Source organism: Lonchura striata, chromosome 17 (genome assembly GCF_046129695.1).
Source record: "Lonchura striata isolate bLonStr1 chromosome 17, bLonStr1.mat, whole genome shotgun sequence".
Classification (NCBI taxonomy): domain Eukaryota; kingdom Metazoa; phylum Chordata; class Aves; order Passeriformes; family Estrildidae; genus Lonchura; species Lonchura striata.
The window spans coordinates 489,318-516,977 of NC_134619.1; the positions used below are offsets into that span (position 1 = coordinate 489,318).

General features: G+C 42.6%; 1 protein-coding gene across 1 annotated transcript in view; it reads right to left on the reverse strand.

The window, feature by feature from the left end:
• PREX1 (phosphatidylinositol-3,4,5-trisphosphate dependent Rac exchange factor 1) overlaps positions 1–27,660 on the reverse strand; it is a 110,740-nt gene that overhangs the window by 51,289 nt on the left and 31,791 nt on the right. The window contains exons 2-5 of the mRNA XM_031506556.2: positions 12,180–12,251; positions 7,827–7,949; positions 2,909–3,013; positions 1–102 (exon numbers count right to left, since the gene is read on the reverse strand). Coding sequence (XP_031362416.2) covers positions 1–102; positions 2,909–3,013; positions 7,827–7,949; positions 12,180–12,251 — 402 coding nt within the window. The remainder of the gene's footprint in view (positions 103–2,908; positions 3,014–7,826; positions 7,950–12,179; positions 12,252–27,660) is intronic.

Genomic DNA, 27,660 nt, shown 5'->3' on the forward strand with positions numbered 1-27,660 from the left:
CTTGAGCAGAAGAGGATATTTGCAAATTCTCTGAATTGGAGTCAGTAGATAACCCTCTAGTGGAATGTCTGTTGTCTTTCTGCCTCCCAAGAGCATGCAACCCTATCATCAAAAAAAGAAACAAATGTTACCTCAAACACAAAGCTTTCAGATGATTTTTGGCACAATTTTGTATTTCTAAAACATGCCTTATGGTGAGAAAGCACTTCACCCCACCTAAGGTACAGGAAATGGAACTTCATTCACCACTGACATACAGCCATCAAGTCTGCAAAGTCCTGCAGGCATCAGCAAAAGAAAATTTGCTGTGGATAACAATGGCTGTGCAGAATGGTATCTTCTCAGAGAAGCTGGTGACTCAAACACCACCCTAACAATACAATGGCAAACAGCACACCTCGATGGACCATTACCTAAAATAATCCAATTTACCCCCACAACAGATACGACCTGCTGATTTTGTTCTCTATGTACAGTTGTATACTGTTGGTCCAGAAAACTCTTGAAGGCTAAAATAAAGCCTACTAACTAGTAATAATGTAATTAACTTTAGTACAATTCTTATGTCTGAGCTGAACTGGAATTGAAACAAATTAGTCATCTGCATAATATCCACCAATTCTCTCGTAAAACATTATGCCTAAGCACAGCTGGACAAACAGTCTGGGCACACTGGCTGGCTAACCAGCACCTATGGAACTTCTCAACAGATTATGGAAATCCATTTCTCAGGACTGATATAGAAAGGGAATTTAAGAATAGGAGATGACACTGGGGAAAAAAAACAACCGTTATAGTCCTTGACCTGTCCTTAATTTGTAACAATAATCTGTAATCTTTGTGACAAATCAATACTGCCCTACTGTAAGCTTTTTACACATTTCCTGATGATTCTACTATTGGTTGCTGCCAGAGACAGGTAGTCAGGTGGACTTCAAGTCTTTTTCAGATAAACTATGTCCACATTCCTATGCTCAACCATGAATATGGACTTTGCTCCAAAAGTCACTCCAGGTCGCAAACCTGTCCTGTCTACACAGAAGTTGAACTTTAAATGCAGATCAGCCAAGACGTGCCTGCTTGGGGCATCACCAGTAGTGTCTTCCCCTGTGAAATACATGCTGTGGCTCAGACATACTCTGAAATTTAGTGAGCTTTTTGGCTATAGCGCTTCAATTCTTCTCTTCAAGGCATATTCACAGACACCATAAATTAAATTTCCTTAGTTCTAACTAGTATTTTTATAGACAATTATCTGTAAAATAACCTGTCCCCGGGCTATTCTACATCTGTGGCATTGGCTACTCAGCTCACAATGCTCCCTGTCCAAATTCCAAGTCTCAAGTGATTCAATCCTTGCCATCTCTTCTTTCAGCCCTCTCTAGCTCTGGGCTCAAAACTGCCCTTTAACACTTACTGACTTTTCAAACACATTCTCACATTCTATGTTTCAGCAGCTGTGAGTGGCAATTGGGCCAAATCTATCCTCACAAGTAAAGCTTTGTACTCCAGTGCTGCCTTCTCTGCATAGTAGCACTGTAGCACTGGTTTGGGAGGCAGAGAAAGGAAGGGAGGCCTGAAGAAATCACAGGACCACAGCTCAGCAGACACATCACTGCAGCCCTTCTTCCCATACTTTCTGCCATTTTAAGAGTCTCTGTGATTCAGGTGCTGCAGCAAGCCACAGCAGACAGTGTGACATCTTTGATGCCTTTCGTAATCAGTTTGCCAGCTGCTGTCTCTAACACAAACAGAAAACTTTGTCAATCCAGTGGAAGTGGAGAACATTCTGAAGGTTGGGAAGGACTGTGTTTACATGCACTTTCCCTCGTCCTTCTCATTGGTTTCCCTCACCAGAAGCACCCAGAAAAACCTCATGAACAAGGTAAGGGTCATTTAGTAATTCAAAGTAATGGTTTGATAAGGTTCATTAAAATTCAGACATGACAAAGAGATTCTGCCTATGCGACAGCACAAAGGTAGGCTCCCTCTGAGGCCTGCATCTTGTGGCTAAAGTAATGCTCTGGCCCTGCTTGTGACTCATGTTTATATGGAAGTTTTCTTTTGCTATACTACACTGGGAAAGAAAAGAACTTTCACAGCAAGCAAAAAAAAAAAGAGCAGAAAGAAAAGCAGGTCCTTTGCAAGAACGACAGTCTTTATTTCACTTCATAGAATTTACTAGGAAAAAAGCTGATGTGACAAATTATTCCCTCACCTGTGTGCCAACCCCATTAAAAATGCCACTCATCCATAGCCAAGGAAACATGACATTCAAAAATCAAGCAGGGGTGAAAGTAAGGAGGAGAAACAACGAAAAAAAGGAAAGAAAAAGTAAGGAATGCAGTGGTAGAAGACGATGCCCACTGATTATTTCTCATTCCAGCCCAGCCTCTAAGGTGTGTTTGAAGGATGTATGGCCACATGGGAGTTAGGTTACTTTTGATCTAAGCAAAAATGATGCACTCAATTCATCCAGACCATGTTTCTTGCCCACAGCTGGACTCATTAAGTAAAGGGTGTCAGAAGCAGGTCACATTTTTTCTCATGAGCCTGCAAATGGTAAGTTGGTCAGAGAACTGAGCAGGGAGCCAAATCCAATGGAAACTAGCCCCAGTCTTGCTGCTGATTTACTGCCTTACTCCTTTCATCATCTGTGCTTGTTTGTTCGGTTGATTTTTTTAAAAAGGAAAATCTTCCTTGTTTCCACTACTATCACTCCTGCTTATAGTGCTCAGTTCTGTGTCTCAATTCATCAGTGATTTCAGTACCCACCCACCCTGAGTGCTCCATACCTGCAATGGGTAATACCTGCAAAATGCCCAGCATTCCTGGGATACCAGAAAGTTATTATGAGCACAGGGCAAAGTCAGAGCATTCTGTCAAGAGGACTAGAGAAGGTACTTACCAGAAGGAATGTTCTCACTGTGGGGATCTTGTTCAATTCCATCAGCAGTCTGAGTGCTTTCTCGTGGTTGCTACAGTACTCCTCGTACACAAAGAATTTGTCTTTCTGCAAGGAAAAGCAAAGTAACTTATTGACTCAGACACCACTGGAGAGATTACTTTACCACCTTCTGCTACCAAATTCTTTATAAAGAGAAGTGGATTCCAAGTGGCATTAGCACTGGAGTTTTCAGGAAGACACTCATAATGTGAATACAGGTGCTCACTAATTCCTGATTTACTCTGTTGTAAGTTAACAGAGACTTTTCTGAGCACTGAGACTTTCAGCACATTTCCTCTTGATGCTTCACTGAGATCATAGGTATTCTTTCCTGAAAGAAGGGATTTTGCTATCTTGGGAATACTTGCATGTGTGTCAGGATATTCCATGAAAGTAGCCAGAAATAAAACAAAGCCAGAAGCAAGGGGGCTCACCACTCCTGCAGGAGGAAGAAAGACAGGTGGCTGGGAAGAGCCAAGGCCTGAAATTAGGTCTGAGATCTGGAGGGGAACTATAACAAAAAGCAGTCAGCTGGAAAACCCCTGCCTTTCAAGGGGTGAGAGCCAGTAGACTGGCTGGTTTACTTTGTGTTCTGAAACAAGCAGCATAAAAAATTTAACAGATATATATAATAGTTTCTGTAACTGAAGAATTTCACCAAATACACGCCAACACATTACAGATACTAAAGGAAGGGAAGGGTAGCTTCACAACTAGATTGAGCTACTAAAACTGGGACATGTCACACCTACCAGCACATGCTGGAATATGAAATCCCCTGGTAAGAAATGAAGGTCAGCTAGCAGGTCAGGGTCAGAAAGCTCTGCTCTACTGATCTTCAGATTCAAAGATAGGGCAACTCCTTCTATCTAAAATTATCAGAGATGCTGAACCCATTGCAAACACTAGATATTTGGAAACACTGGAGTGAGTCACTAAAGAAGCAGGAGCAACTATTTCCATGCCTGAGCAGATAAGGCAGTGGGTGAGTTGATCCTCTCAAAGCTGGTAGGAAGGGCTGAACTTTCAGCAGCTAAATTCAGAGCTTCCAGTATTGCATTCACTACAAAAAAAGGAGGTTTATTAGGCTTTAGGCAAAATGAAGGATTCAGAAGCCAAAAAACCCATCATTTTTGAGTGCTTCTCATGATAGCACTTACAATTCTTGGTTCAGGTTAGCTTCTATGCCATAATGCAGCGCCATGTGGAGGCACCCCGACAAGCTAGTTTGTGTATCAAAAATAATTTCAAAGCATTTGTGTGGCACGCTGCAGGGTAATATGTGAGGCTTTCCAGAGCTACCATTTCAGAACACCAAGCCATGTAGCCAATGCCTTCCAGAGTTTGCTGTTGCATTCACAGCAGGATTCTGGTCTGAAAACATTCTATTTGAACCTTTTAATCTCCTCAGAATTTGGAAGTTTATTTTTTTGGGGATTTTTTTGAGTTTTGATTGGAGCCCTAGCATTCTTAGAGCTTCCTGTGTCAGCTGAAGGTTCTTTTAAGACTGCTCACAGTGATCCAAGCAAAAAACTACTGCCAGCTGAAGGAGTTTACTAGCAGGAAACCATGGGACTACAGCTACAAAGGTATTCCCTCTGCTATTGTCACAAGGAAAAGAAATTGCATTTATGTTAGTTTAGGAGAATTTGACATTCTGGTCAGATGTTCAACGGTAGATTTACATGTTCAGAGTCTGTAAAATGCTTTTGGGTTTGGTTTAATTAATTTTTCCTTTCCTTGTACTTCAAAAGAAAGAACTGAGAATAAATAGATGTATGTCCAAGCACAAGAACAATGGTACAAAGCAAATAAAACAACAGCCACAAAGCGTATAGTGCAAAGAGCTGGAATGCAGATGTTCAGGACTTTTATCCTTCATCGGCAGCTGTTCATGTTGCTACTGCGGTGCAATACTGGGAAGCTGCAAAGAAACAAAAGTTTCTGACCACCAGATGCAGGAAAAGGCAGGCCTGGGTCCACAGCACAATAGAAAAAAGGGCAACAGGATTGTTGTCAACCATAAAAACAGGAATGCTACAGAGTAAAACAGGCACAGAAGTTTTTCCCACGTCTCTGCTCACTTCTTCTCAACTCCCTGGATGCACACAAGCACCATGCTTGATACTAAAAACAGCAGCCATTAACACAGAATCATCCATTACATTCCTGCACATAAAATATCATTGCTCAGGTTTCTGACTGCAGCTTTCAGTGCCTGGAGTTTGGGAGGCTATATTTAGATGATGACAAAATCCTTTTGCTAAAGCTCAAGACAGTACAATAATTATGCACACAGCAGAGTGCTTTCCTCAAGTCTTTCCCAGCTGTACCCCATGCCGTCGACCCACAAATATGAGAACTATGCTTAAAATTACTCCATGTCTGAAGTGTTTCATTTTCCTCTGGATGATACTCAGTCCTAGGCTCTCCCATAGCCTGGTGAGGAAATTATCAGTTACATAATTACAGATGTTAGCTCAGGAATTCTGAACCTGCAGTTGCTCTAGGTTAAAGTGCAATTATGGTCAGAGATGTGACCAGATAAAAATGGCACTTTCTTACTCAGTAAATATGCTGGATACACAGCTAGACCTCCTGTTTTGGTGACAGAAGTAAGACTGTACTGTTCTCAGTTTGGTTGAAATAACTCTTTAACAATTTGTTTATTCTCCAAATATGTTATTTTGGATCCATTAGTACTGCCCACAAATTAATGCAAATGTGAAAATAGTTTTGACTAGAAAAAAGTAAATAAGACATTTGGAAAACTGTAACATTTTATTTGGACATATTTTTTAACAAGGTGTGGCATTTTCTTGCTTCAAAGCAGGCTGAAACCAGTCAACACCAAAAACATAAACAGAAGACAAAATTCTCAACAAAACAATATCCTCGATGACTTAGACAGCAAAACTGATCACTCATGCACCATTGCTCCAAAAAATGAGCATAACACATTTCCCTAGAACAAGATTCTAGCTATTACATCCCCAAACCTCTAGCAATATAGCAGTATTAGAAACAATGGATCAGACAATACTCTGCCCTTCTGCTCCGCACACAGTCACACCCTTTTCTGCCCTGCAAAAGGAAGCCTGTGCTTACAAGGTGTGGTCTTAGCGCATGTGCCCTCTCTGCCATTAGAGACACGTCCCACATGCTGTTTTTGTTTAAGGCTGTACAAGGGATTTGGAATGAATTTTCAAGGATGTTCTGTACCATCTGTTACAGTCACACTGAACTGCAGCTCCAGAATAAACTCTAGCACTTACCATCAGATAATGAATTTCTGATCACCCAACCAAATGGAGTACAGCAGGACAGACAATGTCTGTCTTCTGAAGGAAAACAATTTTTCACACCTGAATATCAGAGCAAGCACATTTCATCATCTCTTAAAATACTTCAAAAAGACTATGTGCATTAATTTCTTTTTTAGAATTGCAAAATCTGCTTTCTTGCTTGCTTTGGGTATTACTTAAGACTTGAATCCTTCTGAACTAGAGGTCCTTGACACAATATTGGGCCCATAATTACCATCCATTGATGTATTCAAAAGAGGTGTCAGTGTGGCACTTGAGCACAGGGTGTAATGGTGAACATGGTGGTGGTGCTGGGTTGACATGGGACTTGATGGTCCTAAAGGTCTTCTCCAACCTTGATGATTCCATGATTCTATAAAAGCAGCATTCTGTTTCTGAAGGCTGGTGGATCATTGCCAAGAAAGGCTCTTCTAGGCCAAGACAGACCAGGAAGAGTCTGAGCCTATGTAGACTAGAGGACATTAAGGATACACAAATCTCATTAAGAGGACCCAAGCACTGCAGTCTGATGGAGCTCCACATGGTGAATCAGGGGATTGCTACAAGGATATACGATACACAGAGAAAACATGGTCCACTAGAAAAATGCAGTGTCTGGATAAAACAGTGCTTCAAGAATTCTCAAGCTATTCACCAAATTTTTAAGTATTTTCAACATTAAGTTTCTAAAGAAAAGCACCTCTGCTAACATCCAGCTGCTGACAAGACTGGACTTGTAATCAGGACCAGAAATTACCTTGCCAGGTGATCACAACAGTGAATACACCAATACATTCAAGATTCAGGGGCCTTATGTCCCTCACTGCAAGCTCTGCACAGGACTCACTATGATTTGATGATAATGAAAAAGCAGCACTGAGGGAGTTCCAGCACTTCTTCTGAGCATATTGCAACAACAGAACCCTGCCCAAGACAAAAGATCAAAGAAATGCTCCCCACAGTTTCCCCGGGTGAAACGGCAAGAGTGTGTGCTGTGAGGAAAGCTCCTGAGCCCCACCAGGACGCGCAGCGAGCGGCTGCTGCAACCCACGACCCCAGGCTGCTGCAAGGGCTGCACAGACACCCAGGCTGCTGCAACCCACGACCCCAGGCCGCTGCAAGGGCTGCACAGACACCCAGGCTGCTGCAACCCACGACCCCAGGCCGCTGCAAGGGCTGCTTGGGCAGGGAGCATGAACCTCACACACCCCTGCCTGCAACACCAGGCAAGCACCTGCAGGAGTACTGTTTCTGAGGCACTTGAAATTGTGCTGCTTTTTTGAAACTTCTGGAACAAAAGCAAACAAATTTTCAGCAATAAAATGTGATCAGATGGATGAGAAAAAGATTTTTTTAATTCAACAGGAAAGGGAAGAGTTTCTAAAAATACAATGTTGTTTAGCTCAGTTTGATGTGGTGTCTATTGTTCTAACCTCATTCATAAGTTTTTTCCCACCCTACCTACAACATTCATACAAGACACACATTGTCATAGTATTGCCTTAGAGATTAGGGGCTGGAGAGCTTATGACAGGAAACTGCATTTCCAGATAGCATTAAGTCATTGTACTTACAAATTTTAAGAAAACATTTCCCAGTTCATGCTGAGACTGGGGCTCTGGTTGCAAACAAAACTCCAGAGCAGCCAGGAACTCCTTGTGAACACCAAGAATGTCTTCAATATTAGAAAATAAGATCTGAAATATAAGGAGAAAAACATTGCTCATTTTTAATATATGTCAGTGTTTTTTGCTAAGCAGTTTTTTGCTAATACTGTGGAGCTCTACTTACCCTGGAGACTTACCATGATAGGATCCAGAGCTGAGACAGGAACTTGGTAAATAATGAGTTACACTGTATTTGCCCCTTTCCTAGCCCCCTATAAAAATCTTTCTTGCTACTGAAGTACCTGCTGTAAATTAAGGTTATCTTTGCAGACCCCTGAGCATGATAAATGCAAGCAACCTCTTTTAAGTCTTGAGAATACTTCCTATGAGAACAGCCAGGTAAATGGAACCACAAGGCCAAACTCATTTTGCAGGAGACAGAAACAGGGAGTAGTTTGCCTTTCCTTCCCATGCATTAGAAATCTCCTTCTGGAAGAAAGGGACTTGAAGGTCGCACACACAGGAGTGTACCTCTAAGCAGGAGACAAAATCTGCCATATGGAATCCAGCCTTACACTGCCCAGAGTACAGAATAATGTACATTTCTCATAAACCTCAAGAGCAGCATTTAGAGTCCCTTTCACTGATGTCAGTGACAACAAAAGGCACATGTAGAGGGGAAGAGGCCCCTCGTTCAACCCTGTATGAAAAGGCAATGGTGACAGTTATATGATCCCTGTGATTAGAATATACGTGTGCTAAGGGGAATAAACTGCCAGGGTGAAAGATGTTATAAACACATTATAAATCTCAGTCATTTTCATACAAAATAAGAAAAGAAAGTGTGAATCCATGTGTAGGAGATGGAATACTACCAAGAGGGGGCAGAAGTCCTGATGTGAGGTGACAGCCATTAGTACTGGTAGCCACTGGAGGGAAGGCTAAATGGGCAGAGTAAATCCTGAAGTCTGCAGTGACATACGTGTTGCAGACAATGTTTCTATCACTTTGCTTTAACTATGTCACTTGCAAAGAGAAGACCTGCAGTGCAGTCAAGCAAGCTTTCATGTTGGAAGAAGCCTCTCAGATCTCGCTCAGTGAGCAGGTGGCCCTAAAGTATGCAGCATGTCAGAACTAGCCTTCATCTTCTTGGCATTTGCTGTGGGAAGTGATCACGCCTAACATCTCCAAACACTTCCTAAAATGCCTTACCACAACACTAAACTCTTCAACTTTATGCGTAGAATTTATTCAGCAGATGTAGCACTGAGTCAGCCCTGGTGGCTGATGATGTGGAGCAATTCAGACAAACAATAATCTGTAAATTAAGTCTAATCACTAAAATTAGGACTGAAACTTCAATTCCTGGTTTAAAACCAGTTTCTCTCTGGTTTAGCATGGGTAGACAAGATCAGGAATTCAAGGCCTTCCTCTTAGCCAGGTTTAACCCCATACTTCCATTACTCCCAAGGATGGGCAGAGTATTTCTCTCAAACTCCTCTTTCAAGCTGACTGCCTGTCCAGAGCAGAGCCAGTTGTATCTTCCTTGTCTTTTCTTCCCTCTCCCTTCTAGAATTCTGAGATACAGTGCTCTGTACCATCATTATTGCCCACTTGTGCCTCGGAGCTCCTTTCTAGCTCTCAAGGAGCTGAAAGATTCTGACACACTGAATTTGCACTGACTGGCTCTGCACCCACAAAAAGGCTAGGGAGCCAGGATCTTTTCATTGTTCCCTAGAAACTTCCTGTGCTAATTCAAGTGGAGCCTCAAGTGTTCTGTCACGTGGCTGAAAGTGATGTACTGATGCAGTAGCCCTTGCCTGCACTGCTTTGCCAGAAGCTGTGCCAGAAGTGGACTAACAAGCAAGAGGAAAATATCTGTCAGGGATGATTTTATCCTTCAGGAGCAGTTTTCAGGGGTGGTTTTTGATCCAAGGAATATCTGTGCAATCTAATGAATTCTGAGGTGATCAGTAAAGCTCTGCTTGCAGCAGAATTTGCAGGTAAGAATCACTTGAAAATCAAGGCAGCAGACAGACCTTGACTACAAATACTCCCATACCAAATCCAGTTACAGCCTTGTGCACACCTTAAGTTGTACTGCCCTCAAATTGCTTTATTAGTGAAGTGACAGCAGTGCCTGCTGTGAGCATTACACAACAGTATCATATCAGGAGAGTTATTCCCACATGAGGCAGTGAATAAATTCAAACCACTGGCGCACTTGTAAAGTCTGGGCCTGGCACAGGACTTTTTGGAGAGGGCTACAGTGGCTAAAGATTACCAAAATCTCTGGCGCTTAGCACCAGCTGTAGGAGAAATCTGCAAAATAATACTGGAGGCAATAACCCAACTTAAAAACCACTTTCTCCTTTTGCTCAGAGGTGACTGCCTGAATGCCCTGTATTTTCCTCTAGGCATTTCTGCATGTGAAGAAAGAGAATAAAGACGGGCTTCTCCTTACATAAGCTGCCAAACCACTTTTATAGTCTCTTCTGCTGTTGGCCACCACACAGTTCTCTGGTGACTCAAGACACATAATATCAGCAGGCAAATTATCAGAAAACCCAACACCACCTTGCTTTTCCTAGCTCTACCAGCTAGGTAGGAGAAAGGAGTGGGAAATAAAAGACAAGTATCTTTCAATTGCAGGAAAGACAAATTATTTGGTATAGCAGGAGATGGGGGGGGGGGGGGGTGGAAGGAGGAGACAATATTAACTCTGGGAACTACGGACATGTGAAAAATGTGCCTTGTAATTCTGTTTCACCAGAAATAGGCATAAGCCTTTTATTACTGAAGGGAAGTTCTCTTATTGAAAGCTGGGTATTTTAATAACAGCAATAAATGAGGTTTCATAGTGGTCTCAAAAAGATCCCCCAGACATTTCAAGAATGGCACAAAAATAAAGTGGTACTTCCCCAAAGGAGTTTGAAGAAACTTCAAGTACAAATTCTGCTGTACAGGATTTGTAGGCACTGCATCTTACTATGTGGGAGTCATAATTAATATTAATTTTAATGACATGAATAATGATAGAATAATAATTTTCATTAACATCAACAAATAGTTTTGTAAGTTTATTTTCATGCAGAGCTTAGTTTTTGCACACTTCTATGTACACAAAATCTACTGTCACTAATCACTTGTCTACTTTTTTCTTCAGCCACCCCTGAATTTATTCCAGATACTGGACAGTAAGTTTTTGGAGAGTGAGGATTTCAGATTTCCAGATTTGAAGACAGCAAGAGGCTGAGCTCCACAAAGCTACCAGCAGTCTTGTTCCCAGCCCATTTTGATGCCAGTCAGGCAATACCTACACTTTGCTGGCCTGAAGAACTGACAGCCAAGGTGGGGCTGGAGCTCTGCTCACCTGGCATATGCAGGGAGCCTGGCACAGAAAACAGAGGAGCCAGCTGCAGCAGCACTGCAGGTGTGACACACCTCCTGCGGCTGCCCTGCTCCCACGGGGCTACAGGGCAAAGCTGCTGCTGATTCAGAAGCTCCAGGACCAAACACAAGTGCAGTCAAGCACCATCCAGCAGCAAACAAACTGTGCTCTGTCCCGCTCACCAGTGGGTTTCACTTGTGTTTGTGTATGAAGAGGGCTTTGGTTTCATGTGCACATGTGTACAAGGTGAGTTTTTTAGACAAATAACTACAAGAAAATGTTTTGTGTATTTATGAAATTAATAAACAACATGCACCTCTGTGACCACAGGCACTAGAGAAGCCTGTACCTCACGGTTCTCTATGTCCCTTAGCTATTGCTGGTGCAAAATTAATTCAGGAACTTACTCATGCAAGGGTCTCACAATATGTAGACCTCCAACAAAACACCAAATTCCTTTCCACAAGAACATAAAGGAAAAATCTTGCCTCCTTCTTATAAGCCCTATCAAATTTCTGTTAGTAGAAAACAGCAAATTCAAATTGGCTAAACTGAATGCTGTCAAACAAAACAGACAAGGGCTGTGGATTCCCTGCCTTTCCTCTCAAAGACATTGAAAATGCCCCTCAGTACTCTACTCAGCATTTCGCAAATCTTGTCAAAAGTTAGTATTTCTGACAACACTACACTATTGTCAAATTTTACTAAAATTAGCCGGTGAGATGAAAAATTACTGGAAGATTACAGCTATAAGAATGGGCAAACAGATCGACAGATAAACTGTCAACACAAGCTCCTTTCCTCAGGGAATCAGCTTAATAATAAACATCAATATGAAAAGAGGATATTTGATGTTCATATCCCTGAATCTAGCCTTTCATTGCATATCACTTCCCCTACCAAGAAAACAAGGAAGACAGAAGAAATACCTTAACATTCTCCTCTGTTATGTACTTCTCAGCTTTGTCCACTGCATTCTGTCGGATCCGGTGAAGAAATGCCTGCATAGATAAAAGATTATGTTTGAATTGTTTGAAAACAGTTTGATTTCTCTATTTTATTTCCTCTAGGTTCCCATCAACACAGTGTGGCTGATTACCTTTAAGACTGAAAGTATGTAAACACTTACCAACTCCTCACCACAGATATCCAGGCTGCATGCAGGCACCAAAGACACTTCCTACAAGCTGACGGGCTTTGCCTGACAATAAATGTCTTCTTTTTGTTGAAGCTTTTAGCTTTAATTATCTGTTATTAGTAGTATACTACAGCAGGGTCCAGTGGCTCCTCTGAAGGTTTCCTGTGTCTCCAGGATTCAGCTGTTCTGCCCCAGGGCAGTGTGCTTGACCCGCAGCAAGATGTGTGTCAGTAAGGGACTGCAGTTAGAAGGCAGGAACAGTCACGCTGTTGGAACTGAGCCACATCAGAGCCATGAGCTGGGGCTAGGGACAGCTTCAACAGGCTCGATATGTGGGGAAGGGAAATGGAAATCACCACACAGTGCCTGTGATATACTATCCTGTTCACTTCATTTCAGTTGGTTATAAAAAGACAAAGCAGTTCCAGAACTTTTCACTTAGGTCGTGTTTCCCCTTCTCTCAGCTCTGCACATCTCTGGATTTAACAGCCAAATCAATAAAAAGCTCTAGGCCAGATACAAATGGGCAGTGATCTGAATATCAGCCTGAAAAGCATAACTCTGGCTACTGGAAGCTGGGAGGACCTACTTACATTTGCACTGAACACACCCACAAACCTATTTGATTCAGTGGGAAGGGTTTAGAAAAGAACACTGCAGGGGATTTCCATCTCAAAACTCCACTGGTTTAGCAACTACCAGCTAAAAGGCACTTCTGAACTGAGAGCAGAGAATTTTATATCCACAGGCATCAGCAGAGATGGAAATACCTTCAGGAGAGACTGAAGGGCAGCCAGAGAGGACAGAATCTGCTGCAATAATCTACATAACCTCTGCAAAGAAGGGAAGAGAGCTTTTCTCTCTGGTCTTGTCAGTGATTTCTAACTTGCCTCCCACACAAAGGAGTGGGCCCTGAGGAGTGCAGTGAACAAGGATGAAAGAACTTCTCTAACCCACCTGAGAGAGTGAGGGGAAGTTGGTCATGTCTTTATTTAGGGCACAAAGCAGCTTTGTTACAGCTTGGTAATAAAAAGCCTTTAAAAGCTGAACTATTCCTGAGCAAGGTCCATGTCAGCTGGTGCATACTCCTCTTTTGCTTTTTCCCTTTTGCCTGCTGGTATCAGCAGCAGGTTACAGGTTCAGCACGATGACTGATGACAGGAGGAATAGCTGTTGCAGTCCCACGTCAGCACTGGGTTCGGTAGCTGAGCATTAGTAACCAGGCACCTGAGTCATACAAGGTGGCACATTATTCTAGAGACACTCATTGGCTAACGGCAAATCAGGCAGTGACTTCCCTTGCTTTAATCACAAACATGTTTGGAGAAAACAAACCCTATTGAAATGATCAATGAATCTACATAATTAGCAGCTCCACTCGTGACTAATAGTTACCTGCATGTCAGTCCCAGCATGAAGGGTCTAATAATAGAGAGCTGTATACAGAAGTGCAAATCACATTAGCTGTTACACGCCACTCAATAAAAAAGAGGAGATTGTTAATCTAAAAAACAACTTTTCTGTGATGCTTGTCTGAAAAGACCACATGATGTGAGCACAAAAAAAGGGAGAAAAAAGAGAGAAAATCAAATGAAAAATAAAAAAGGCATAGAAGCAGAAAGAGGAAGAAGGATGAGAGACCTAGAAGGGAAACAGACAGTCAACTTTGTAGGCAGTCTTTCAAATCTCCTACAGCCTCTGATTTGCCTTGATGTGCATGGATAGCAGTCTCTCCAGTAATAATAAAACAAGAGATTTTAGTCTTACAAATTTAATAGTCTACTTTTCAAAATGCAATTCCCCTCAAATTAACTTAGTGGATACAGAACAAGTTTGTTTCCCATTTTTCAATACCTACTGAGGTGCAAGAAGAATCTTTTGCAACACAGCCATTCAAATAAAAAGTATGAAAACCACAAGCTATTAAACAGCAGCTCATGGAGATAATGCTGTGTCCCATTCACATGGCAACACCACTTTCTTCCAAACCACTTTCTGCTTGGAAAAAGCAACCCTTTTCCCAGAGATGTTATTCTGACACTCAGGTCAGCACTTCCCAAACTTCTCCAGTGATTTTTTTGTGCTACTTGTTTTATTAGGGTCTGAGCTCATCTTCACTAGCCCTCTAATCACCTGGTGACACAGACTCCAAGATCTATTACACAAGTAGTATGCAACTCTTTTGGGAGGAGGGAGTGCTATGATCTTTCACGAGACCTATTGATTTCGCTGGAAAATCAGAGTTATTTGGACCAGAACATGAAAAAAGTGATGCTAAAACAGAGAAGGTGGTGGTGGACGAACATTAAAAAACTTGCCATGCCTATATCTTATTTATATTCCAAAATATTTTGTTATAGAAGAGGAAGCAGTTGAAAAGGTAAAAGATTGACTGGTCCCTAAAGTTACTGAGACAAATTCTCTGTGGCTGCTCCACTCTTCACACTCTACACAGCTCATATGTAAATTCAAGGGGTCTGGTCCTTGGCATTTTTCACAAGGAGCTTTCAGGGACCCCACAGCATAACCCTTTTCATCTGCAGCAACTTCAATCTCTGCAGCAACTAGCCTCCAAGGAGATGTGGAAGCATGGGGGTCAGCTTTCTTAGGAGATCTTGGAAGTATGACCTAGAGACTCTGAAAAACATTCCTACGACACTGCAAGATGATCACAATCACCCCTCCATTGCAATCAAGAGCAGAAAGCTCTACTGTGGCATGCTGTTGGTTTCCTCTTCTCTGAAACTATCAGGCATTACTGCAACAACAACCAACTGCAGATCACTGAGACTGTTGAAGAGCTGAAACTCTTCAACAAAAGTAGGCTTTGCTTCCTTCTATCTTCTTGTTGTACCCTGGTCAGGACTTACAAGGATAACTATTTCAGAAAATGCAGAGATAAGAAGATGGCTGACAGCACATCTTTGCTCTTTATCCCTATGCACAGCATTGCTCCCCTGCCACTCCGAGTGCCCCACTGTGCTCACACTGCATAGGTCTGAGCAATCCAAGTTGTTTGCTTGGGCAACAGAGGAAGAGAGATGCACTGGAAGAGCCCATGAATCCAAAACATGAACAGGTCATGGCACAAGGCAGGGGAAAAAAAGGGAAACCAGGCTGATCAATTTTCATTCTCCTGATAAATATTGTAATGGCCCCATCTTCCATTTTAATGTGCTCAGTATTAGGAAAACAGACCAGAGAAGACTTGTTTTGGTTTAAAATTCTGCTGTGGTAACATAATGTTTATTTGTAACATGTTGTCCCAGAGGTCTGCTATTCCCAAACTCAGCAGGCCACAGCTGATGCTCCTCATGTAACACATAAGCACGATTTATAGTTTGTCTTACAGCACAAAGCCTTGCAGGATTCAAGCAAATCTATGACAAATTAGAATGAGCAGAGTGAAATGTTTCCTTCCTGCTTTACATCATGTTGTACAAGTTCCTTCCAATACAGACTAATAGAAATGTATTACAAATGTAGAATGTAATTTAAGTATAAAAGTTCATTTCATTAAATAAGTACTTTTTAACGGCCCCTTTTGTATGAAAGTGTTTTGTTCTTCTATTCATGGTCCTCATAATCCACTGTTTCAATGAAATTTCATTGTGTCTTTGCATCACCTCTAAATCACAAAATCACAGAGTACATTTTAAGGAAAGAATCTGCTAATTGTTAGTAGTTGTCACATGAAACAGTTGCACACGTGAAGCAACTGGGATAACTCTTAATTGCTTTTCATATGGGCCTTGCTGAACTCAGCTCGTAGCCTTAAGCAGGGAAAATTAGAATTTTCCATCTTCTATGTAGAAGTAACATGAGTCAAACAGTAGGGATGAGGCAGTGACAGTTTGCTCATGCCCCTGCTCAAAATTCATGTTTAAGGCAGATACTTCCTCAAGTATTCAGAAATAGCAAGCGACTTCTTACTAAACAGCAAGACAGGCAAAGTGTGCCTGCCCCTGAGGGAAATGAAAAGGAGAACAGAAACAGATAGGGTGAGGCAACTTGTCCCCGTGTTGCTGGAGAAGCAACAACTTAAAGCACAATCCTCTAAAACCTGTTTCCTGAACAGCTGACTGGAATGTCACATCGCACTTAAGAGACAACTGAGACAATTCCATTAAACACATCAGTGATCAGGACTGATTCAGAACAAGGGTCCAGGGATCTAAATGAGCCTAGAATTTTCAGGGTTAATATTAATAAATTGCTTTATACTTGTGCCATCAATTGTTTAAAGCTTCTTGCAAGTGCAGATATCTTGTTTCCAAGAAAATGTGTTCACAGTGACAAATTAAGAGGTGACATGAACAAAAAATTCCAACATTTGACCACACTACCATCTTCACCTTGCGACTACAGAACAGGGGTCATACATATGAACAAGAACTTGCAAGTGTAGTTTTAATTTCTCTTTTTTTCATCACTTGAATTAGTGTTGCCATTAATTTGGCTGTTAGAAGTCTTTGCCTCCATACCAAAAAACCCTATTTCTTTAGCAAAGCAGCTCAAAGGTCCTGTGAGAACCTTTCAGCTTTACTGAAATAGTCTGACAAATTAAAATAAGTGTTTGCTGAAGTTCATGTTTTAAGAGCAGATGCATCCTTGCTCATATTACTCAATTGTTAGCTTTGAACCTTGCCATTTTGATCATGTTCTTTTGCTTTCTATCAGATATGCAGTTCATAAGCTAAAGCTTTACACAAACGACAGGAAACAAATATCCTGTATCCCCATTCCACATGTCAAATGCAGTTCTCATCTGAGTTGACCTGAGGTATGAAAGACAATGCAATAAATGAATCTCGAAGTAACATAACAGTGACTGCACAGGGCTATTCAAATCTCTTAGCATTTCCCTTCAAGGGTGTTGTACGCTCACAGCCTTGAGTCCCCACCCAGCTGAGAATGCAGACCCTCAGCTGGGGTGAACCTGCTTTGGTTCTGCTGCTCCCACCATGCCCTGCAGTGCTGTGCACGGTTAGCCAGGATCTACTGATGCCCATCCTAGAGACAGCTGGATTTCAAACATAGATTAAGTAATTCTTGAGCAAATACAGATTACTGGTTTTCCAATATCTTTTGCTGTCCTGAGCAAATGTCAGTATACAAGGTAGAATACTGGTCCTGACTCAGGTTTTTCAGTTGTGAAATTACTTAGAATATTGGAAATCAGAAGCAACTCCTTTGACATTACTAGCATTACACATGTAAAATGGAGCAACTGTACTACTTTTAAAGAGCCTATTACTATACCTCTTACTAGTAATCCAGTATTCCCTCATTGCTCAGTTACTGGCTGCTATATTAATATTTCTACAAAAACACATTTTAAATTATCAGTGTCTGGAGAAGAAGGAAGAATTTAAGCATCAGATGAGTGCATTATACTAAAACTCTCCTAAACCACAGCTGTGAGAGAAAGCAACTCTGCAAAACCATTGTAGCTGTAGCTGAGCTCTACAGGCAAATTAATTCATCAGCAAACACCTGAACAGGGACTTGCCTGATAGACAGAGGTGTTTAGTAAGAGGAAATAGCACCAGAAATAGCTTTTATTGCACTAATTTCAGGCTTCCTGTGTATCAAACTGGCTTTAAAGCCTCAAAGCTTATTGGTACTTTTTTTTTAATCTATCCCCTGAAGAGGAACTAAATTATTAGCTAACCAAGATGATTCATTAAAAAAAAAAAAAAAAAGTCACATACATCATGGAGTATCAAACACTCCTGCAAACAGCTCAGGCAGTCTGAGCTGTAGAAGCTGCACAATCATTCCACACACATAAAAGCACAGGAGTTACAGGACGCACCATCTCTTCCCACAGCAGACTGCATGAACATTTGCAAAATAAACAGATTCCATTTCATGTAAAACCAGAAAGACCCTCAGAAAAGAAATGCAACTTCAGTAGCAAAATTCAGATATGTCACAAAGGAAACATCCTTTGGCCTGAAGCATAATTTTGATGGGTATTTTTTGTAATTGTATAGATACATAAGCAATAAATACATGTACCCATATTACAAAATCACCACTTATACTGGCAATTCAATAAATATTAACTAAGCACTGACTGTGGTAATTTGAAACTTCTTCCCCACTTCTTAGTATGTCATATGGTGAATACTGAAAAATATTAAATGAAATACAAAGGAGCATTCAGAAATTCTGCTATTTAAAATTAGTTAATAAGTGCATGTATGAATAAAATGTTTGAATAAATAAACTTGATTATTTCTTTAAGTACTAGATAAGAGAAACAGCTACTGATAATATGAAGTATATGCCTGATATAATTCTAAAACTCTGATCTGTCCTTAGCCAATCCTGAATTTAAGGTTCCTGCAGTTATGACCACATTTGGTTGATTTATCTTACATCTATCTTGGCATTATTACACTGTCTATAACATCAAATCAATCACAAAATACTGGCATTGCACAGCACTGGGACTTTCAGCTGTGCTTTAAGGACTTGGACATTCCAATTGCTTTCTTCTCACTTTGAATTTCTTGACATAGATCCAGCACAAAATGGTTTCTGTCAACAAATCTCTGGGGCTTAAGTGAGGATTCACCTCATCTACTCATGCCCCCTGAAAGCTGAAGCCTTCCCTGAGTTAGTGATCCAGGTTCCCACTACAGCAGAGCACTGGGCAGGCAACTTACAGGATGAGTCACTGCCTTAGGAGGATGTTTAAGAAGAAAGGCTGAACAATCACCTAGAAAGGTTTTCTCAAGAGTGAGTCTGGGTGACAAATTTAGCTCAGACCACAGTTCTCTGTACCACTCTCACTGCATAGGCAAATATAAATTCCAGGGCAGTGGGTGTTACTGAATCGTCTCCAGAAGTGAACCGGGACTGTCTCAGTCACTCGTGGACGCTTAGGGACACGGGGGCACTGCAAATTGACACATGCAAAATTGACATGCACGGACATTCTCAGCACAGTGAGACTCATCACAAGTGAGCTGATCTAGTAGCACTTCCCAGAAAAAGTGTTTTACAAAAGTCTTCTACAAAGAAAGCTCTAAAAAGAACCCAGACCATTATCTGCCCTTCCAGCGTACTACTGTTTACACTGGAATTCTGCAACAAAAAAGCCAGTCAAACCAAATTCATGCTTTGTCTGATGGAGGGAGGTGGAACTGAAGGGAAGTCACAGAGAAATACGTTGCAGGGTTTCTCACTCCAAAGAGAGATCCCTTTCTTAAGGAGGAGCAGTTTTCATTTAAATTACAAAAACCTTTTGTGAAGTGAAAGACAGGCTGGTGCTGCAGAAGGGCCATTGTCTCTTCTCTATCATTGCCCTGACCTATGCTAGTCCCTCCTCCCCCCAGTCACTAATATTTGCATTCTCAAACAGGTCAGAAGATCCTAATCCACTTCAGGGCCCCAAAAGCTGTATTTCTTACCTCTGAAATCCTTCAGGACTCATTGCTATTAATTTCTGCGTATCTCTCGTACCCTGACTTCTCTTGACTCCTCTTCATGCTCTCCCTCCTGTACAACATTATAACAGACTGAATAATCTCATTATTGTAGACTAAAAAACCCACCAAACCCCTCCTCTTCTTTGCTTAAGTATGCCCTTTTGTGAACAACTATCCTTGGAAGATTTCAGCCCATTCAAATATCAATAGAAAATGTATTTGTTTGGATTTTCAAAGGAACTTAAGAAAGCTACACGTGACATTCTCTCCAGCCTTTGGAATATTCTCCCTTTTACTGGCCTCTTCGTGTCATTTTCCCTGTTCTACAATCATAAGATCATTTTCATCATCTTACTGTACCATGGCACTCTTCAAAACACTTTCAGGACAAGGTTTGGTTGAACAGTGTGGTTTACTTCATTCCACTTTTATGTAGAGAAATAAATCCAGATTTATTTCTGTGTCTACTCAGTCTTTATGGTACTTTAACAAAAGTCTGTTTCAGAAGTAAAGGCCCAGTAAACAACACATGCATTTTTTAGGATTCAACTCTTACTACTTACATTCACTGTGTTCATAGTGAAGAGATGCCTGCAGTTTGCAACCAGTTCTATATTAGAGGCTCCAACTTCTAAGATCCTATCAGCACCAGAGGATGTTTAATCAGGTTTCAGGCTCTACAGAGCTGCTTTTTCAGGAGGGAGGTAAGAAGCATCAGAGAGACTAGAAACATCAAGTGGTATCCAAAAAAAGTAAAATAAAGGGTAAAATAAAGATGATGAATGAAACTGCAGCAAAAGTTAGAATTTCTTCAAATAATATTTCAAGATAACAATCTAAGCTGAAGAACTTTGCTATCAGAAAGATTATTCTCTTCTTCTACTCTTTCTCTTTCCAGTGATGGAAATACACTTAATACACTAAACATTAAATAGACAACACAGAGGAAAACTTTAAAATTAAATCTATTTCTCTGAAGTCCATGGAATACTCTTCATCAGTTGCAACACAGCCTAGGACTTCACCTAACTGAAGCAGAACAGTTCAGGTGACTGCCATCAGTTCATGGACACTTGCCCTAAATTACCTGTGAATCTAAACTAGATCCACATTATCTCGGGTGACCCACAAACTTCATCTACATTGCAAACACGTAACAAAATCCCAGGATCTTATTTCCTAGGAACACTGTCTATGCCCTGATGATGCGTACTTAAGATTGTCTCTCATAAACCATTTTAGCATCAGACTTTAGATCTAAACATTGAGACTGCCTCTAGAGGTTTCCTCTCCAGGGCAGGTGTATCTGGTGGGGCTGGGCAGCACCAGCCCAGCTCCTGAGCATGGCTGGGAGAGGCTCCCTGCGAGGGTCCCGGCCTCTCCCCGCGAGGGTCCCGGCTTTTCCCCGCGAGGGTCCAGCCTCTCCCCGCGAGGGTCCCGGTTTTCCCTGCGAGGGTCCAGCCTCTCCCTGCGAGGGTCCAGCCTCTCCCCGCGAGGGTCCCGGCCTCTCCCCGCGAGGGTCCCGGCCTCTCCCTGCGAGGATCCCGGCCTCTCCCTGCGAGGATCCAGCCTCTCCCTGCGAGGATCCCGGCCTCTCCCCGCGAGGGTCCCGGCCTCTCCCCGCGAGGGTCCCGGCTTTCCCCGCGAGGGTCCCGGCTTTCCCCGCGAGGGTCCCGGCTTTCCCCGCGAGGGTCCGGCCTCTCCCCGCGAGGATCCCGGCTTTTCCCCGCGAGGGTCCCGGCTTTCCCTGCGAGGGTCCCGGCTTTCCCTGCGAGGGTCCCGGCTTTTCCCCGCGAGGATCCCGGCTTTCCCTGCGAGGGTCCCGGCCTCTCCCCGCGAGGATCCCGGCCTCTCCCCGCGAGGGTCCCGGCTTTCCCCGCGAGGGTCCCGGCTTTCCCCGCGAGGGTCCCGGCCTCTCCCCGCGAGGATCCCGGCTTTCCCTGCGAGGGTCCCGGCTTTCCCTGCGAGGGTCCCGGCTTTCCCCGTGAGGGTCCCGGCTTTCCCCGCGAGGGTCCCGGCTTTTCCCCGCGAGGGTCCCGGCTTTTCCCCGCGAGGGTCCAGCCTCTCCCTGCGAGGGTCCAGCCTCTCCCCGTGAGGGTCCGGCCTCTCCCCGCGAGGGTCCCGGCCTCTCCCCGCGAGGGTCCGGCCTCTCCCCGCGAGGGTCCCGGCCTCTCCCCGCGAGGGTCCAGCCTCTCCCCGTGAGGATCCCGGCCTCTCCCCGCGAGGGTCCCGCCTCTCCCCGCGAGGGTGCCGAGCAGATGGCGAAGCGCGGGTTTGGTGAGGCAGGCCTTGGCAGGTCCCAGTTCGACAGGCGCTCTCACGAGCAGAGCTTCACTCACGGTGGGGAAGGCAGCCGGAGACGGAGCCTCGCAGCGGTGGCAGATTCCCCCCCCAGTGACACGGCTGTGTCCCCACAATGACCGTGGCTTCTCACCTCATTCCCCCCACACTGACCAGGGCTGTCTCCCTCCGGTGCCGAGAGAGGAGCAGAGCCAGGAGCTGCTCCTAGCCCGAAGCTCCCGGCATCTCTCCCTGGGAGAAGCCCCTCAGCTAAGAGAGCAGCCAGCCCCCGGAACCCTGTCCTCCCCTGAACCTTGGCCACTGCTTTTGTCTCTCTCAAGTACTGGTTGTTATTGTCTCTCAACAACAGATGGGAGAAAATTCCCTGAGAAAGAAAACAAAAGGAGCAATCCTAGCCTCCAACAAAGTCCATTTACACTTCCTACCACAGGAAAGAAAGCAACGCAGCTTTTGAGTTACCAATTTCTTAGCATGCACTTCGCCCTCGCTCGCACACACAGACGGGTTGCACGCACAGCTGCACATGCAGAATCTGCCTTGATGTATTTGCAATTATTTAAACACAAAAAAAAAAAAAAGAGGGGAAAAAAACCGAGGAGCATCTTTCACATGTTGGTTTAAAAAACGAAATCTTACAAGTACACTTTCATTACTACCTCAGAGCAGGAAAAGACAGTTTGGCTGAAGGTCCAGCAGCTGATCTAAGCTGTTTTTCCAAAGCAATCTACACTATTTTCAAGTGTGGACCACCTGGGAGCTCATGGGAATGGCTCAGAGTTTCCCCACCAGATTGCCTATACTGCAACACAGTGGAAAGCACAGACTGTTTGGGGAAAAAAACAGGCAGGAGGAAATTCTTAATTAAGTATTAAATATAATGCCAACATTTTAACAAAATCAGAAATCTCCCTGAAAGCAATGTCATTCACAGCCCTCTTTCAGAAACAGCACTACAGACCTAAAGGTCACTGCAGAGTGGCGACCCTCTGGCCACAAGGCTCCTCAGAAACATCCTCAGAAAGCTTACTAAGCTTACTGGGTCAGGGTTGCTGCCCAGCTTTACATACCTAAGAACATTTAGGCTACTCAAAACCACACCCACTCGGGATGCTCAGGCAGACCCAAACTCTTCACTGCACCCAATGGTCACACTTCCTCTTGGACAAATGGAAAATATGCCATTTTGTCGGGTCTAAGAGCTAGATGAATCTAAAAACACTGCCTGTCCCACTGCCTCAAGTCAGCCAGAGCCGGGTTTCATAGTTCCCCTACAAATACGTTTTCTTGTGACAGACTGAAGAAAACCTCTCATGGTGAGATTCCTTCTCCGCACACATGTTCTTGCAGAACACAATCATATCACACACAGTCTTGAACTCCAGCTTCCTGTGAAACAGAGTGAAGAATGAGACCATTATATTTTAAACATAAAGGGGAAGTTGAGCTAGTGAAGCTTGCTGCAGCCCCCGAACTGAGGGCTTCAGCAGGCAGACTGCCCTCCCCAGCCTTCCCATGGCCTCAGACTGGCCTGGAGGGTCTGCGAGGCCGTGCTGGTGTCGCTGGTGCCAGGTCTGGTGTTCTGGCTTGTGGCATGAGGGCGGTGTTGGCAGCTGTCTTTCTAATCTATGCATATCTAGAGCAAAGCTAAAAACATAGCTTTGGTAAATATACTTCCTCTTTCTTTGCAAACAGATGGGAAACCTTAAAAGTAATTATTAAAATTTCAATTTGAGAAGGGGCTTTATGATCAAAACAGGTTTTTTTTGAAGTATCATGCCATTTTAAAATGAAAACCAGATAAAATTTGACCTTCATCTGAAGCCAACTGCATTACATTGCTAGGAAACAGGAAGCACATCTCTCCAATCCTCAGTCTGTTCCTGCAACCTGCCCTTTTCTCAGTACTGCCACAGCTTTCTCCCCTACATCACAAAAACCAATTATTAAAGCAGCTTGGGGACCTATCACCAGGACAGTCCTCTGGAAACTGAACTATTTTCAATGTAGATATCTCATATCTGCAGAGCTGCTGTTAGGGTAATGTATGACTTTGCTCACCACTCCATCCAGCCACAGGAACTGTCCCTGCTGAAGAAAGGGCATCAAGCACAATGCCTGCATGCCAATGTACTGGCTGGTGAGTTTAGCAAACCATTCATTCAAACTGCCATCTTCTCTTCTGCAATACTTTCCCTTCAACTGCCTTTTCATTAGAGACTGACTAGTAGCACCTGTTTAGCAAAGAAATTCATACACAGAGTTCCCTTTAGAGTCAGTTCTGTCATTCATCCTATCTGCCAGTGCAGCAGCTCCCAATCCAAGTCCATTGCCAGTCACCTCAGACACTGCTGGCACTACTTCCCCCGAGGTTCCATCTCCATCAGTCCAAAGAACAGATCTCAAATTATGCTGCCAAAGCTCAGGTGCATGCTGGGCCAAAGCAAATAGCTGGTTTAAACCTCATCTACCACATTAACACACTGGATTGAATTTAGCCTTTGCAAGAGTACCAATTGCATCTGTGAACTCAGCTGATTACCAGTTACTGAGTGCTCACACAGAACAGGGCTTATATTTGTAATAAAATATTTAGAGTGGAAAAACACCACAGACTTTAATAAAAGAAACACTCTCAGACTGCCAGTGCCTTGTGGTGCATCTATGCAGATGCTTGGAATTCCTTACATAAAGCTGGAATTTAAAGTTCTGCCAATTAAATAAATATCTGTTTCAACTCAGTTTTGTATTAAAACAGTAACCAATTTTACCAATTTTACTTCTACAAAATAAAGTGTGAAGTCCTGGATTATAAGTGGGCTCCATTTGTAGATCTCTTTTCACAGTTACTCTGCCTAAATAGCTGACTGTTCAGAGAAAAAAATACACCCAATTTGCATATCTAAGCACTAACTGCATTAGCCAACTTAAAAGGTGGAACACACACAAAAAGTTGAATTTGGACATCAGACATTTTAAATAAGTGTTGATCATTCCCACAGAAAATGCAATAGATCTAAAAGCTTTTTAAGAATAAGTGTTAAGAAGTTTATAGAGGCAACATCTGTTCTAGTGAATTGTTTCAGTCTTTGCACAGTAAAGGTACCAGGAAATTCTGGATGCTCCGTCAATACTTCCACATCAATACAGGATTCTTTATCAAAACCCTTTTTATTTGAGCCATGTACCAAATTAAGTGTGTTTAAATGCACTACAGATGGCGGACAAAGCAAAAACAGGAGGAAAACTGGAACTGCAATCCTTCCTTCTTTGCTAACAGCCTAAGCAGTGTCTTGCTCTCTGTACTCTGGGAATCATTCCTCCGAACTCGGAAGAGCCCATCTTGCTTTTTTCAATCTCCTGACACTGAAAGCTGTCCTGTGGTTTTCTGGGAGGAAAGCTTAGAATACTCTCTGCTAGCCTTCTAGCAGGAAGCAGAAGAGAAGCTAAACAAGAAATGACAAAAAAATCGCCAGGGCACTTAAGTGAACTTTGAAAAACCAGCACAAAGCTCTGACACCAACATTCCTGACAATGCAAAAACAGCTATGCCATAGCACAAAGGGCCTTGGTCTTGCTGTCAGCCACTTGGGACTGAAAGCAGGTAATACAAAACACCCATGAGAAACATCAAGAAACCACAGCAGGAAGTAATAAGCACAGGATGTCACAAGAAGTATTTATATTTATTTTACTTATTCTTTAATTCATCTCCAAAAAAACCTAAAATCAGCTTCAGGTCAATGCTCTACTGAAAGCACCTCACAGCTGGGAGTACATCATCACTATATCTAGGTGGCTGTGCATGATTTGATTCTGATGCTTACTATCTTTTCAAAGGAAAATGTTGTTTGTCATGCTGTTAGTGCCTCCAGATTTGAGTAGAACCTATAAGCATTACAATCCCTTTATATATATTCTGGCAAGGTGGCTCGAGTTTTTGTTTTTACTTTTATTTCTCCCCTAGTAGGATGGTCTTCGAGGCACTGCAAGATCCCTCAATGGTAAAGGGCTGCTGTCTGCTCAAAGCCCATTTCAGTGACTCCTGGCTCTCTCCAGCTAGCAATCCAAACATTTGTTGGCTTCATTTACTGTGCTAAAAAGCAACATAAGGCAAGATGCAATTACCCACAAGTCCCTATGCTACTCCTTGTTTTATTACTTCTGGCAGATGGAGTAGAAAACAGTAAAAGCAAAGCATTTGATTACTGTTTGCTAAGTGCAGAACCTCTGCTGAACCTCTTTATTTTTTGAATACCACAGTAATGCTATGCATGACCATTTGGTTTGAAACAGACCACACAAATTACTCCCTGCTCACTGTATTGACTCTCGGCTGGTTGCTCTTCTCTCGTTGGCACCATACAATAAAGCACCTGTTTCAAATGCATATGCTGACTGCAGGGGCATAATTCTACAGAATTAGGAAGTTCTGACCTCAGGCTTAAAAGTGACAGGTCCCTTAGTACTGATGGGATTCCTGGCTTGTTATCATACCGCTAATTTACATGGTTTTTACCCCATCACTCCTGATGCCTTGTCAATTACTGATTGGAAAGGCAGACTGGTACCTCATGTTTACCTTACCCCTTGCCCTGCGGCTGCCAGCAATGCTTCTAATTACAAAACTGTCACAAACCAAACCCCATCTTTAGGGCAGCAGTCTTACAGGAGTGAACCACACATAAAGTATGCCAGAAATCTTCTGAGATGTAACCCATGGCCCTGGATCCAAGGTCCTCCTGTGCATTATAGCGCTGCTGGCACTTCATACAAGAGGCAGGAAGCTAATAGCAATGACTGTGCAGAATCTAGATGATTAATTATGGTGGTTATTACTTACAAAACCATCCCATTATTCTAGCATTCCCTTCAAAATCCACTGTTTTTAATTAAATATAACATTACTACTATAACAAATAATATTAGGCCTTATTACCCAAATGAAATAGAGTCATTTCTAGGAAATGCCTTTCTTCCATCTTAGAAAATAAAAAATGTCAACATCATCTAAGTATTTAATTTTTCATATCTGAATGCTGAAGCAACAAAATAACCACAGGGTTATTTCAGGAAAATCTGCTTTGAGTGCTCCTTGGATTTGTTATCTTTCCTAAAAAAGCTTAATAAATCACCACTAATTTGTAAGGGAGAGATGGCATGGTTCAAGCAAACTCTGCAAAACACTAGAATATCTCAAACCCCTCTGTAAAACAAAGAGAACATTGGTCATATTAATATAGGCAAAAACTAAGTCTTTTCAGGTAATTATGAAAGAAAGTTTGATCAGAAATTGGGAAACAAAGTAAAAAGAAATTCTAGTGCAGAGGTCATGAACAAAGACATACTATAGGTAATGAAGCCCACTGTTCTCATCAGAATAGTTTCATGATACCTACATATACATTTCACAATTATCCAAAAGGGTCGGGTAAAAGGAGGTGCAGCACGAGTCACAACTTCCTTCCCAGAATTCAAACTTCTTTCCTTTAGCTTTTTCAGAAACAGCAGAAGGAACAATAGAGAATATGG